General features: G+C 40.6%; 1 protein-coding gene across 2 annotated transcripts in view; it reads left to right on the top strand.

Moving 5' to 3' along the window:
• The window catches only part of fstl5 (follistatin-like 5), a 1,124,912-nt gene that overhangs the window by 1,064,227 nt on the left and 45,373 nt on the right, over positions 1–15,312 (top strand). For both annotated transcript variants that reach the window (XM_039750328.1, XM_039750329.1), the window contains one exon: positions 10,077–10,184. In XM_039750328.1, the coding sequence (XP_039606262.1) occupies positions 10,077–10,184 (108 nt within the window). The remainder of the gene's footprint in view (positions 1–10,076; positions 10,185–15,312) is intronic.

Genomic DNA, 15,312 nt, shown 5'->3' with positions numbered 1-15,312 from the left:
CTCCTAGGGGCACTTCCGTAATTAAGTGCAGTTGTGGTTACTAAGTTAAATGCACCAGGGGGAAAAATTTCCAAACAAAAATATTGCTTGTGGTCTTCCTTTGTACAAATGGGTAATCTTTTTAAAGTTTGTCAGAGAGACGTTCTGTGGTGTAGATTTGCATACCAGACAGACACATAAATATTCATTAAGCATTATACTGTATATTAGATGGATTATATGATATCCTCTTGAATTAGATGCCATTTTCACATCTATAAAATCTTGGAAGGACACTTATAGTCTATAAAAGCAGGATTGCTTTCCTTAAAAATTTCATTATAAAATTTTCTAAATTAATAAATTAATTAAAGTATACTTAGTTTTCAGACTGCCCAATCTCATTAATAGCAACTTGTTCTGTCACTGTCCTGAAGAGGTTCACAATTTGCTATGCAAGCAATAGGAAACTAGTGAATGAAGAGCAGTTTAGTTATCTGTAGGCATTACTACATGATTGTACGAATCACAGAAATGAAAACTTTATTATTTTTATTATTATTATTATTGCTTCCTCATTTCAGTTTGCATGAGTGTCAATATTAAAGCCAGTTTACACACTAATTCAGTGATGAGTTAAGCAATCTAAAGTCTTAATGAAAAAGCGATCTTGTAAGACAGGTTTCTTTAATGAATAAAATCTGAATGCTGTGAATTCAGGAACTATTCATACCCCCTCACTTTCTACATGCTTTATTGTGTTGTAGTTTTAATTTTAAATGGATACATTTATGATTTTTGCCCATCAGTCTACATTCAACAATCCCTAATTACAAAGAGTGGTTTGCAAATTTACGATGGTCATTCAAAAAGTTTCCGCATTTTTATATTTTCTTTGGAAACGGTGAAGGCGGGAGGAGTAGTAATTGGTTGTGTCTCAGAGTGTCATGTGACTGCTTCTGTCTGGCAAGCCGTCTGCCCTTGCAGTTTAGTATGAGTTGTCACCCTGTGGTGAAGTTGGCTGCGAAACTTACAAATTCAATCAAAGAGGAGCAGCATTCTGTCATACGCTTTTTGTGAGCAGAAGTTGTGCCGGAAGCACAAATTCATCTCCACATGTTTGTTCAGTATGGGATAAAGTTCTCTCCCGTAGAGTCGTCTATGAGTGGATTGAAATGTTCGAAAATGGCCGTACTAGTGTGACAGATGCAGAGCACTCCATATGTCTAAATACAGCCATGACCACAAGGAATGAAGAAAGAACCCTGATGTGAAAGCAGTGGTGCATCAGTGGCTACGCCCTCAACCAAAAACATTTTTTGCTAATGGCATTAAAATGTTGGTACGACGCTGGGAAAATTGCATCGCAAATGAAGGTGACTATGTAGAAAAGTGATGTCATTTATTTTTGAAATTCTTAATAGAGTTAAAAAAAGTGCAGAAACTTTTTGAACGTCCCTAATATTAAAAATGAGAAGCTGAAATCATTCCTGTACATATTCACACCTTTTGCTGTGGCACTGCAAATTGTACTGCGTTGCGTCCTGTTTGCTTTAATTCTCCTTGAGATGTGTCTAGAACCTGATTGGTGTCTATCTGCGGCACACTGAATTGATTGGACATTGTTTAGAAAGGCACACATGTATTTGTGTATATAAGGTCCACAATTCACACTGTGTGTCAAGACACAAACCAAGCCATGAAGTCCAAGGAACTCTCTGTAGACCTCCACAATCAAATTTTGGTGAAGCACAGATCAGAGGAAAAGTTTGAAAACATTTGTGAAGTTTTGCATGTTCTCAGGAGCGTATTGTTCTCTGTAATTATGACATGGAAAAAGTTTGGAACCACCAGGATACTACTTAAAGTTAGCTGTCCAGCAAATTGAGTAACCAGGCAGGAAGGGCCTTGGGCAAGGAGGTTAAGAGAGCTTCAAAATCATTTGCTGAGAGGACGGGGAGAACCTGTCAGAAGGACATTGCACTCCATTAATCAGGCGTTAAAGTTAGAGTGGATATATAGAAGGCACTCTTGAAGACACTCTTTAGTAAAAGGCATACAACAGTTTAAAAGACCCTGAGAGCATGACGGAAAAGCTTCTCTGGTGTGATGAGACAGAAACTGGACTTTTGAGCTGAACTCCAAGCACTTTATTGGGCAAAGACCAGACACTGCCCATCACCTAATACCATCCCTACAGTGAAGCATGGTGATGACAGTATCATGCTATGGTGGTGCTTCTCAGTGGCCAGGATTGGGAAACTGGTCAGAATTAGAGGGAGGCTGAATGCAGCTGAATACAGAGAGATCTTTGAAGAAAACCTGCTCCAGAATTCACACATCCTCAGACTGCAGAGACAATTCACTGTTTATTATGGCAATGACCCAAAGCGTAGAGCCATAACACCACTGCAGTGGGTTTGGCACTGTCCTTGAGTGGTCCAGCCAAAACTTAGATTTACTATAAACCCTCGAGAACATCAGTGGAGAGACCTGAAGATGGCAGCTTACCGTCTCTTTCCATTCAATCGAATGGAGCTTGAGATGATCTGCCAGGAAGAATGAGACAAACTGGCAAAATCCAGGTTGTAGAGACTTACCCAGTAAGACTCAGTACTGCAATTGCTGCCAAAGGGACTTCTATAGAGTACTGAATTAAGGGTATCTATCTATCTATCTATCTATACTGTATATATATATTGTGGTCCCCGGCCGGGGCTGGAGCCTGGCCGGGACGCCCAGGAGGACGTGAGGAGGGCTTGTGCCTCCTCCAGACTGCGAGGGGGCGTCCATCCTGGTTCTGTTGGGGGCCACGGGTCGAGGGCATGGAAGCCCTACCCTGTAGGGGCCCGTGCTCACCGCCAGGCGGCGCCCCGATGCCAGTTTATCCCGTGTGGTCCTCGGCCGGGGCTGGAGCCCGGCCGGGACGCCTTGGAGGACCAGAGGAGGGCGTGTGCCTCCTCCAGACCGAGTGGGGGCGTCCGTCCTGGTTATGCAGGGGGCCTCGGGTAGGGGGCTTTGAAGCCCAGCCCTGTAGGGACCCGTGGCCACCGCCAGGCGGCGCCCCAGTGCCTAATTGTCCCTGGAGCCCAGCACTTCCGCCACACTAGGAAGTGCTGGGGGGAAGACTTTATGTGGCGCCCGGAGAGCTGCCAGGAGGACAGCCGACACTTCCGCCACGCTGGGGCGTGGCTAAGGAGGGGATACCGGGAACACCTGGGGATCATCCGGGAGCATTACATAAGGGGCCGCCTCCCTCCAGTCAGTGGTGGAAGTCGGGAGGCAGAAGGACGGAGCTTGAGAGAGGACAGGAGGCGGCCAGGAACAAAGGCACAGAGACTGTGGCCCTGGACTTTGGGGGATTCAGTGCCAGGGGCACTGGGGTTGTGTGAGTACACAATAACTGTAAATAACTAAATAAACGTGTGTTGGGAGAAATATGCTGTCCGTCTGTCTGTGTCCGGGCCAGCGTTCACAATATATATATGCATCCATCCATCCATTATCCAACCCGCTATATCCGAAGTACAGGGTCACGGGGATCTGCTGGTGCCAATCCCAGCCAACACAGGGCATAAGGCAGGAAACAAACCCCAGGCAGGGTGCCAGCCCACCGCAGGGCAATATATATATATCAATTATCTGTCTGTGTCTGTCTGCTTTTCACGAGAGAAGTAGTTAATGGATTTAGATCAGTGTTTTTTTCTATAATCTGCTTGAACATTCTGGTTGATTTTACGACTTCTCTTATTGTTTTGAGTATCATAGTTCACTTATGGTAACAATTTATTTGAGCAAATCCGAGAGAGAGACTGTGGGCCGAGGAGAGGGAGTAGCGGGACCTCAGGAGTGGGGAGCTGGGCAGTGCCCTCCTCACTCATGCGGAAGCCTCCATTTGAGTCGCTGAACCTCTTGCCACGTGGAAACACCACTTAGCTAGTGATGCCTGTTTGTTCAACAGACATTATCATCCACAGAATGTTAAGGAGTAATGTTTGACGTTTTTGAGAGAGAGATCAGAGCTACATGTTTAAGAGGGTAGCTGCTGATTGCTAGAGATATTATGGCCGCACGCTCTTTTCCCCACGTGGGGGACTCTCTCCCGTCACGGCTGAACATAATCAGATACACTGCCAATGTTTGACGTTGGAGCGCACCTACCTTCCACTTGGACAGAACTACATATTTTTTTTTATATATTTTTAAAGTTTGTCATGTTTCACTACTATGTGGGTGGAGCTGTGGGGGACAGCTAGTACTTAAATAAATTAAAAAATTTAGTTTTTGATTTTTAATATATTTTGCCAACCTTTCTGAATATATCACTTTCACTTTGTCATTATGCATTATTGAGTGTAGACTGATAGGCAAAATGACAAATGTATCAATTCAATATTAAATCTAAAACACAATAAAGTGTGTAGAAAAGGGATCTAAATGCTTTCTGAGTCCAGTGTATAACTCACAATATTTTTCATTTGTCAAATGTGTTATTTTCCTTACTCCTTTCCATCTTCATAACCTGTTTATCAAGTTCAGGGTGGGAAGCTGAAGCCCAACCCAGAGGCAATAGGTGTAAATCACTCCCAGGGTGGGATTCTTGAAGTCTTGAAGGAACACTCAAGCACAGCTACTCATAGCATCTTGGGGAAACAATAATTGCCTTATTCTGGTTTTGTTTTTGTAGTTGTTTTTCTCTTAAAGAAAGGAATTGGCCTGTTTACTTCTGGTGTTAAGTGATCCCCAAAGGTTTTTAAAAGGGCTCAGGCTTAAGCCATGGTGCATAAGAGGCATGTTGGAGACCCTCAGGAGTGAAGTTCTAGGCAGGCAGCAGTCAAACCTAGTCATTAGCACATTACCTTGAGATTTCACTTCATTATCTCTTAGATTAGCTGCACTTAATTAGCCACCTGGTCTTTCTTTGAGACTCTGAAAAACAAACTTAGCTTCCTCCTCAAAGACCTTTCCGCCAAATGCTTTGAGTTTTTTGGAGGCAACTGTGATTACATTTTATACTCACTTGATTGCAAGATTAAGCTTTATACTTGCAAACGGTCTTCAAAAATCCAATTAGCAAAATAAGGATTTTAGAACAACTAAATGAATTTGAGTATGAAGTTTATTGAAGCTCATGCTACTTTGAGTGCCAGAGCCTCTCCTGGCAATTTAGAACACTGGAGCAGCCACCAACCCTGCAGAGGGTGTCTGTCCCACACATGACAAAGTGCCACCAAAAGGACATGCCTGAAAACATGATTGTGTTTGTATGCTTGATATAAAATGAAATTTAGTATCAGTCAATTTATGGATGGAGGGCAAACTGTGTATTACTGCTGCCTCACCACTCTAAGAACGATGGTTTGATTCCCATGTGTAGATTTCTTCTCCTATTTGTGTTATCTTCAGGTATAGCAGTTGGCTACTAACTTTAAATTGGGTGCAAATGTAGTGTCCATGCAAAGAATTAGCCTCCCATCCAGGACTGATTCCTCCCTTGAACCTAAAACTGCCCATATAGTTTCTGGCTCTTCTCAACCTTAAAGCTGAATGAGTTCAGTTCAATAAATGAATGGGTGAATGCAATATTTAAAATAAAATGTGTACAGTTAGGGGATGAAGTGCTGCCTCAAAAGGACAATTTTAAGCATCTCAAAGTGAGGGAAGAAAAGGCACTGATAGGCAGAAGGTGGCATGACACTACCTAACATTCAGTTTTCTTACTAGGCAGCAAATATACAAGCTATAAAAACCTGGACATGGACACAAATAGAGGAACACACACAGGCTTGGTCTGCAATAGAAATAAAATCCTGCAGTACTTCTTTACCTTCCTTGCTTTGTGCCAGAGTAAACATGAGTTATCATCAATATGCTAACAACCCAATTGTGCTTCATTCACTTAGAATATGGAACCAATGTAGGAAGTACTTCAAGATACAGAAGCTTTTATCTGTGGCACCTCGGTACGATAACCACCTTTTCAAACGTACACAGTTTTTAATGTTTGGAAATCATACAGGATTAAATCACTTGGAGATCTGTACATAGATAACGTCTTTGCGTCCTAATTTAACATTCCATCAACACAATTCTTCCAATTCCCCTTGGGATTAATAAAGTATCTATCTATCTATCTATCTATCTATCTATCTATCTATCTATCTATCTATCTATCTATCTATCTATCTATCTATCTACCTCCAAATCAGAAACTTTGCTAAACAAAATCTGCCCAATTTTCCTGACCTCCCACCAATTTATATTCCAGAAGAAATATTGATCAGTCTTGAGGACTCAGGCAGCATTTCTATAATATATAAAAACATTTTAAAGTCCCTTCTTTTTAAAGATCCCAGAGTACAGTGGGGAAAGGATCGCTTACACAACATTTTAGAAAATAAGTGGAAGGCAGCCATGCACAGAATTCACTTGCACGCCATATGCGCAAAGCATACAATTATTCAACTTAAAATAATCTATTGAGCACATCTGTCTCATTTAAAATTGTCCAAAATGTTTTCAGAGCAAGATCCAAACTGCAAACGTTGCAATCTAGCTCCAGCCTCACTGGGTCACATGTTTTGGGCCTGCAACAAATTAACATCATTCTGGACCAAAATCTTTGCATACCTTTCAGACAGCCTTGGGGTCCCAATCCCCCCTTATCCACTAGCAGCTGTGTTTGGTGGACTCCCAGATGTGCTTAAAGTGTAGAAGGAGAAACAAACTGTAAGTGCCTTTACTTCACTATTGGCACGTAGACTTATCTTGCTCAACTAGAAGAATCCTAACTCACCTCTGTTAAGTCAGTGGGTAACTGATTTTATTTACTATTTACTCTATTCACTTAGAGGATCTGTGCAAAACCTTTTGAAAACCTGGCAGGATCTGATCAGTAACATTCTAGAATAAACATTTATATTGGGGAGAAGGATTTTCTTATCCTTTTTTTCCAACCCTTAAAATTTTATTCTTGCTGTTGACCTTCCTCTCTTTCTCATGGGTGGGGGTTGATTAGAACTTAGTTTTGTCAAGTTTGACTTGTTTGTATGGAATGTTACTTGCTTTTAATAAATTCAATAAAATGTAAAAAAAAAAAAATGGTAGCAGTATCCACATTTATATGGGCATTGGACTAGTTGGTTTTGGTCAAGAGAGATCTGAACCAAAAGAACTTACTGGTCAGTCAACATCCCGGTCCTCACTTGTGTTCACGAGCTTTGGGCAGTAACAGAAACAATTTCACTGCAGGTACAAGTTTTAGAAATGAGGTTCCTTTGCAGGGTGTGAGGAGCTTGGCATTAAATATAGAGTGAGGAGTGCAGATATTCAAGAGGTGCTCAAAGTAGAGCTGCTGCTCGTCCACATCGAAAGCAGCCACTTGAGGTGGTTCAGGTATTTGATTAGAATGCCTCATGGGTACCTCCATGTAAAGGTCTTTCTGGCATGTCCAACCAGGATGACACCTTGGGGCAGACCCAGGATTACATCACTCTGCTCTCCTGGGAATACCACAGTATCTCCCTGGAGGAGTTACATGGAGTGGCAGGGAAAAGGAATGTCAGGGCATCTTTGTTTAAACTGCTTCCCCACGACCCAAACCCTGATATGAGACACAAAATGGGTGGATAGATATTAATAGTAATGATAATAGAAACATCAGCATTGGTAAGAATGAAACATATTTATTAATCGTTTACTATCGTTTACGTGTGGTGATGGATGGCCACAGCCATTACCTGGCCAGGACATAAACTGTATGGAAGGACCGGGAGAGAAAGCATTGGCAGGACACTACGTTCCCTGGGATGCTAGAGGGCAGCTCTCCTGGGTGGCTGTGATGCCATGGATTCCCACAAGTGTATGCTGGGAGATGCAGTTTGGCACTTTACTTTTGGGTTCTCCCAACACCTGGAAGTAATTCCAGGTCCGATTGCTGAGCCACCTGGAACACTCCCAGGGCCATCATAAAAGGAGCCACCTCACTGCATTTGGTGAACCAGAATCGGGAGGAAGAGGATGAGGCTTCCTAGGGAGGTGCTCTTCTTTTCCCCATCCTAGCGGCCCACTTCTTTTCTTCTTTTGTCAACATCTTTTCATGTTAAAACTGATTAAGTCAGTGTTTGTGTTATAATTACTTACTACGTTTTCCTTAATTTTTCACATATGCATGTGACAGGTGTCTGGTGACACAGGTAATCTAACTTAGACACCATTAAACTATCCGACTACGCCACCCAGTTTTATTAAGAGACTGGGAACTCTTGAAATCTACCGATAATAGCACACAGGTTTCTTTAAATTAGGCGGTGAGTAAACACACAATGAAAGACACAACAGTAAAAGCAGGAAAAGCAACAGTAACTTCTATTACACCAGACAATAATAAGTACATTAAAAAGATACATGAACCTAAACAAAATCTAACAATATCAGGAACAATATTCCTTTTTTAGAACGAAAAGCACACAGTCCACCCTCTAAAAGTCCTTTAGTGGTGCAGAGTCCAGTTTGCGCACTGTGTTACCCCAACATTTAATCGTTCAACTGTCCATGGATGCACTCTGTTCACTGGACACTCGTTTTACAACAGAAGTTTTGTAAAATTGTGGAATCCCTGTCAGCGTCTCTTCGTCGTTCCTTTTTTTCCACTCTGGGCTCCTTGTGTTGCTGTTATCTAGGCACGCCTCATTTCTCGTCTGCTTGGTCCTTTCATGCGTCTTCCCTCTCTCGCTGGACCCACAACTGGCGTCTCCTTGTGGAGCTGTCTCTTCCTCCCTGGAAGTAAATGTTGCCGTCCTTGTGCCTCATGTTGTGCCAGCCAAGTACTCTTGTCAGCCTGCGAGCCCATGTGCTCTGTCCGAGTGTTTTGGCAGCGTTCTCAGTGGACTGTCCCTCCTGCCCAGGAGTTTAAATCTCCTTCAGTCCCTGCCATTATCAGTTCTGGACAATCAGATTAAACAATGGCACATCTACATTTCCTGGGTTTAACAAATAATGAAAACACAAGTTAACAAAATGTTACCAATCATGAATAAGTACAGATATGCTAATTAGAAACCAATAGCGTCAGACATGTAATCTCCAAGTCAGGTAAATACACACATCCTCCAAGGAAGGAGCAGGTCTGTTATCACAACTTGGTATTGTTTGTATACTCAACCAGCCAGACTTCAAAGCGGTGACTCCTTTGCCAGACAGCAATACCTACATCCTGCAGGCAACCCTGACACAATCAGTAACTGGATTACCCAGGAAATTGAAAAAAAAAAAATAGTCTCCTTCTGACATATGCAGGCACTTAAGTCTTCAATCTGCCTCAAGAATGATTTAAGATATGAAGAGGTAGGGGAAATGACGATGAAGGTGGTAGTGAATGAAATGACGCTCGTACACATGTGCCACACAGCTGCCCTGCTGGCCTCTGCTGAGAGTTGATTCTACAATAAAATAAAATAAAAATAAAGAGGAATAACCTCAATCATCACCCCAAAACCGGATAGTAGACGTCATGTAGTATATGTGTACCGAATTTCAGGTCAACAGTTCAAATGGTTTGCGAGCTACAGGTGATTTGAAATCCTGGACAGACAAATGAACAGCCACGGTAGCGTATTATATAAGAAGATATCAGTATGGAGTACCCTACATCCACAGCACTCTTCTTCACTAGGTAGCATCAATGGAGAAAGAAACATTCAACCAGTTTCGACACGAACAATTCCTTCATTAATCCTATTTATTCTGCCTCCCCTCCTTATTTGGTGGGTTTTCTCCCCAGATGAACACCGTTAGATATACTCCTTGCCATGGTCATTTCATTAACAGTATGTTATCCTATACACACATACATACACACACAGAAACACACAAAACTGGAACATTTTGCTGAGGTAATTTTTTATAAATTTTAGCACGCTCAGCATGCTATGACTGCATACAAGGTCAGCTTATCAGGAAAAATGTAAGAATTCTGTAAAAGGCTAACCAGACTGGGAATTAATTATGTGAGCATTCACCTAAGTACTGAGTCATGAAGGGTATTGAAAATTACTTAGTTGTTTTGTCTTTTTGTCTTGTTTTTATTTCACATTCAGACTGTGAGCACCGATCCGGTTCCTGTTAAACTGCACTATGACAAATCCCACGATCAAGTCTGGCTTCTCAGCTGGGGAGACATGGCAAAAACAAGACCAACACTTCAGGTAATAAGAATAGCCTCGCTAAAATATTTGTATTTATTGTTTTTGCTAACATTTTTTTTTTTACATTAAATTTGTATATTTTAGCAATACGTTAAATTGTTAATGTTTTATCTGAATATTAGACTGCTGGTTTCGGTGTTACAGCAATAAGCCCTTGTATCGCTCTTCACATATGATGCTGTCTTAAATGAATATTCCCCCTGAGGCTGTGACTCCTGCAGCAGCATCGGTTTTGTTAGAAGAACGGGGCAGCATAAATAACCATTAGACACTTAAATATATAGTCAGTAGTGAACAAGTGTAGCATTAGTTGACAGTCATTGAGGCACTGATTTGTGGTTATTTACTGGCCTGATCTGAACACCTCATCTTGTAGATGAAGTAGTTAAAATATGGAGCAATAGCAGCCCTCATAAAAGAGCGGTCTCACAGGGCTACAAAAAAGTAAAAATCCACTAGGTGGAACACTTTGTTTTCTTTTACATTTCAAATATGTATTTATTTATTTGCACTTGAAGACAGACATCAAGAGTTTAACTTTAAAAAATAGCCAAAGACTATTTGTGTTTTTATTTGATTGTAAGGCAATAGCAGTAAGTAGCAAATTAAAATCTGATGTATCGTTAATGCACAACTGATCAAACTTCATTAGATGCAAGTAATACTTTAATCCGAAAAATGTGTTCATGCCCATTTTTATGGCTTATACCGTAGATTATAAAGTTCAAACAGCTCTACTTTTGTTTATGTTCCAGATAGCTGTAAACGTTCTTTCCTTCAAATAAGTAATGGCCATGAATAAGAGGCTGCGGTTTTTAAAGAGTAGAGACAGTTGGAAAAAGGATTACTGGAAATGCATATGGAGTTAGACTTCCCAAACTGAAATCATCAGTTCTCTTTGCTTATGGAATATACAGCAGTGAAGTTAAGTATTGAACGCATCGGGGGCTATTGACATGAAATTTTCACCAGATTTCGATAACAACCCAAGTAATCTACAAATACAAAGAAATCAAAACAAATTACTCCATAAATTAAGTTATGTGTAATAAAGTGGAATGACTAAGGGAAAAAGTATTGAACACATGAAGAAAAGGAGGTACAAAAAGGCGTGGAAAGCAAGGCACCAACTGAAATCTCTCAGTATTTAGAAAGCAATCCTGATAGCCCCCTATCAGTGCAAATGAATATCAGCTGGTTTAGTCCTAATCGATGGCCTATTAAAAGGTTTCTCATTACCAAGGTGTCACAAAAGAACCATCTCATGATGGGTGAAAGCAAAGAGATCTCTCACGACCGTCACAACTTTATTGTTGCAAATCATACTGATGGCATTGCTTACAGACGTATTTCTAAACTTCTGAATGTTACAGTGAGCACCGTTGGGGCCATAATCCTGGTGGATAGCAGTAGATTCTTGTCAAGAAAGTCCCGGTACATTTCTCTATTCAGTCTTCCTTCAACTATATGAAGTCTACCAGTACCATATGCTGAAAAACAGCCCCACACTGTGATGTTCCTACCTCCAAACATCACTGTTGGTATGGGTTTTTTGGGGTGATGTGCAGTGCCATTTCTCCTACAAATATGGTGTGTAATGACATCCAAAAAGTTCAGTTTTGGTCTCCTCTGACCAGACTCTGTTCTCCCAGTATTTCATTGGCTTGTCCAAATGTTGTGCAGCAGACTTTAAACGAACTTCAACATGCTATTTCTATAGCAGTGGAGTCTTGCGCAGTGAGTGTGGATAGAGACCATGGCGGTTAAATGCATTACTTATTGTGTTCTTTGAAACAACTGTACCTGCTAATTCCAGGTCGTTCTGAAGCTCTCCGCGAGTGGTCCTTGGCTCTTGGTCAACTCTTCTGATTATTCTTTAGACTTCTCTGTCTGAAATCTTGCAATTAGCACCTGGTCGTGGTTCGTTTATGGTGAAATGATGTTCTTTCCACTTCAGGATTATGGCCCCAGTGGTACTCACTGGAACATTCAGAAGTTTAGAAATACGTCTGTAACCAATGCCATCAGGATGTTTTGGAACAATAAGGTTACAAAGGTCTTGAGAGAGCTCTTTGCTTTTACCCATCATGAGATGCTTCTTGTGTGACACCTTGGTAATGAGAAACCTTTTAATAGGCCATCAATTAGGACTAAACCAGCTGATATTAATTTGCACTGATTGGGGCAGGATTTCTTTCTAAATACTGACAGATTTCAGCTGGTGCCATGCTTTCCACCGCTTTTTGTGCCTCCCTTCATGTGTTCAATACTTTTTCCCTTAGTCATTCCACATTATTACACATAATTTATGGACTTATTTCTTTTGATTTCTTTGTATGTGTAGATTAATTGGGTTGTTACTCTCTTCTGATGAAAATTTCATGTCAATAGCCCCATTAGAAATATATTTACTGAGACAAAAAACGTTGATTCGTTCAGTACTTATTTTCCCTACTGTAGCATCACTCTTCACTGAGTCTCTAGCAAGTCATTCAAGCAGCTCCTAAGATGTTATGTTTCTTTTCAGTTCATGTGGAAGACCACGTCTGTTTTTAGGGTACTCATTTGTGCTTTCCCTGAGAGTTCCATTTTGGCACCTGTCTTGTGATGCTGGTCCTCTGTTTTCTCAAAGTACTCACACATCTCCAGTTCCTTCTTGTGATTAGGCTTCTCATTGGGTGCTCATTTCATTTTTCCACTAATGGTTAATTTAGTTGGGTAGCATGTGCTGATAGCTCATTGCCACACCATCCACACAATGAACCACCTGGATTGATACCTAAGTGCAGCGGGTGACACCTCAGCACCACACTGGAATAGTGTGAGGTTTTTTTACTGTGGTTTAATTTGGGATCCTGTGAAACCATTTGATCCATAGGAACTGTCCTATGCCGTTATTAGTAAAGGCCTGGATTTTCTTCATATCTGACTTCGCTCCTCTTCGTGTTTTTTGATCCATACAATAGTGCAGCTTTGATATTTGACTTGAAAATTCTTACTTTACTCTTCATGGAGATGTGTGTAGATTTCCAGACATGTCACAAGTCGGGCATTCCTTGCAGCACTTTTCTGATTCTCATCCTGAAGCCTTTGTCTGTGCCTTCTGTCGTGCTAATTACATTGTCCAGGTAGACACATTTGTTGAGATCAACTGAAACAGAGAAGCTAAATTGATCGTATCCATTCATTGAAGAGTCTCATAGATTCACTGCGGTAAAAGGCAACTTCCATTCTCATACCAAATTTTGGACTTGTAAATAATTCACTGTATGGCTTTCCAGATGTACTGTGGTAACTATGAACAATCGCAGCCACCCTTGTGTTTTTTTATTTATTTTAAATGGGTAAAAGGCAATTATGGGACAGATACAGGCATAGTTAGATGCAGCAGAGATACAGTGCCTATAAAAAGCATTCACCCATTTGGAAGTTGTCATATTTTTTGTTATACAAACATTGGATCATACTGGAGTTAATTTTGTTGTTTTGATACTGATCAAGAGGAAAAAAAAACTCTTTAATGCCAAAGTGAAAAGAGATCTCTGCAAAGTGGTCCTAATTCTTTACAAATAATAAAGACACAGTAATCAAACACACAAGTATTGACCCTCTTCAAGTCAGCACCTCTGTTGGCAGTCATGACAGCCCTGAGTTTGTGTGCACAGATCTCCCCTTATCAGCTTTGCACATCTGGACGCTGCTGTATAACCCCAAAATTCTTCTGCGTGAAACTGCTCAGGCTCTGCCAAGTTACATGGGAATCATAAGTGAATAGCATGTTTCAAATCCAGCCATAAATTGTCAGATACATTGAAATCTGGACTGTAGGACATTAATGTTGTTTTTTTAAGCCATTCCCGCATATCTTTGGCTTACTCCTTAGGGTTGTATCTTGCTGGAAAATAAATCTTCTCCCAAGCCACATGTTTCTTGCAGGCTGCATAAGATTTTCCTCAAGGATTTCCCTGCATTTTGCTGCCTTCATTTTCTACTCTCACAATCTCCCCAGAGCCTTCTGAGAGACGCACCCCACAACATGTTGATGCCACCACCATATTTCATAGAAGCTTCTCCATATCAGAGCAACATGCTCTTATAATAATTTTTGTGCGACCTCAGAGAAGCAAACCTTTTCCTTTTGTCCTTTAAATAAAACAGATGCTCTGTGTATCATTGTGGATATGAGCAAGCAAGCTGCCTTTTAGTACTGTGGCTCACATTTAGAATTACAAGTAGGAGCAGATTGTCTAAAAAGAAATATACACATTCATCTTGATAAATAAGAATCTGCTCTCCTGCTTAGTAAACTATAAGACGCTTGTTAGCTAACTTATTAATATTCTTGGTAAATGTCTTATGAACATTTTATTTTATTGGAATTTTGGGTTGTTTTAAGATAATCCTATAATTAGCTTTTTAACTTTTTGTTTATGTCATAAAGTATGTGCTATCGATGTATTTTTTTTTGTACATGTTTTATTAGTTAAAAATATTTATTTTAAAGAATTGTGTTATATTAAAAAGTTTTATTTGACTGCCCTGCAACAATAAATGGGTGGTATCTCACCTTGCTGGGTAAAAATAAACAAATAACCCCTGTGATCTACATTTTTTTTTAAATTGGAAATATACCAAGGTTTTGTGATGTGAGATTATGCATATAACTTGATAAATGTTTTGTACGTCTTTAATTATAATTTACACAAAGCAATGTAATTTAGTGTTACTTTAGTGAGAGGTAGTCATTTTTGCCAAAACCCCCTCCCCGCAAATCGTTTCCGACTAATTTTACGACAGGATTAGGGGGGATGTGTCTTAAACCAGTTTAATGAATATTTGTCTGCTGAAGTCTTTCAACCCAAACCCCCCCAAGCCCCCGGCAAGGAAGCCAGGGTGTTTAACATATGATTTGGGGCAGGTGATAAGATGTTCTATTTCACATTGGTCTGAGATATGGCTGTCTGGATTGGCTGTAGAAATTGGACAGAAAACCTATAAATTTGCTTGCTCAACCACATTCTCCCTCTCTAACCAACATATGATGAAGAAGCATCTCTCTTGCTAACCTGTGATGATGCAGAAGTATCTTTCTCTTGCTAACAACTGAAGAAGACCATTACACCACGAA

The sequence above is a fragment of the Polypterus senegalus genome, chromosome 4 (genome assembly GCF_016835505.1).
Source record: "Polypterus senegalus isolate Bchr_013 chromosome 4, ASM1683550v1, whole genome shotgun sequence".
NCBI classification, from domain to species: domain Eukaryota; kingdom Metazoa; phylum Chordata; class Cladistia; order Polypteriformes; family Polypteridae; genus Polypterus; species Polypterus senegalus.
This window is presented reverse-complemented; position numbering and strand designations above follow the sequence as displayed.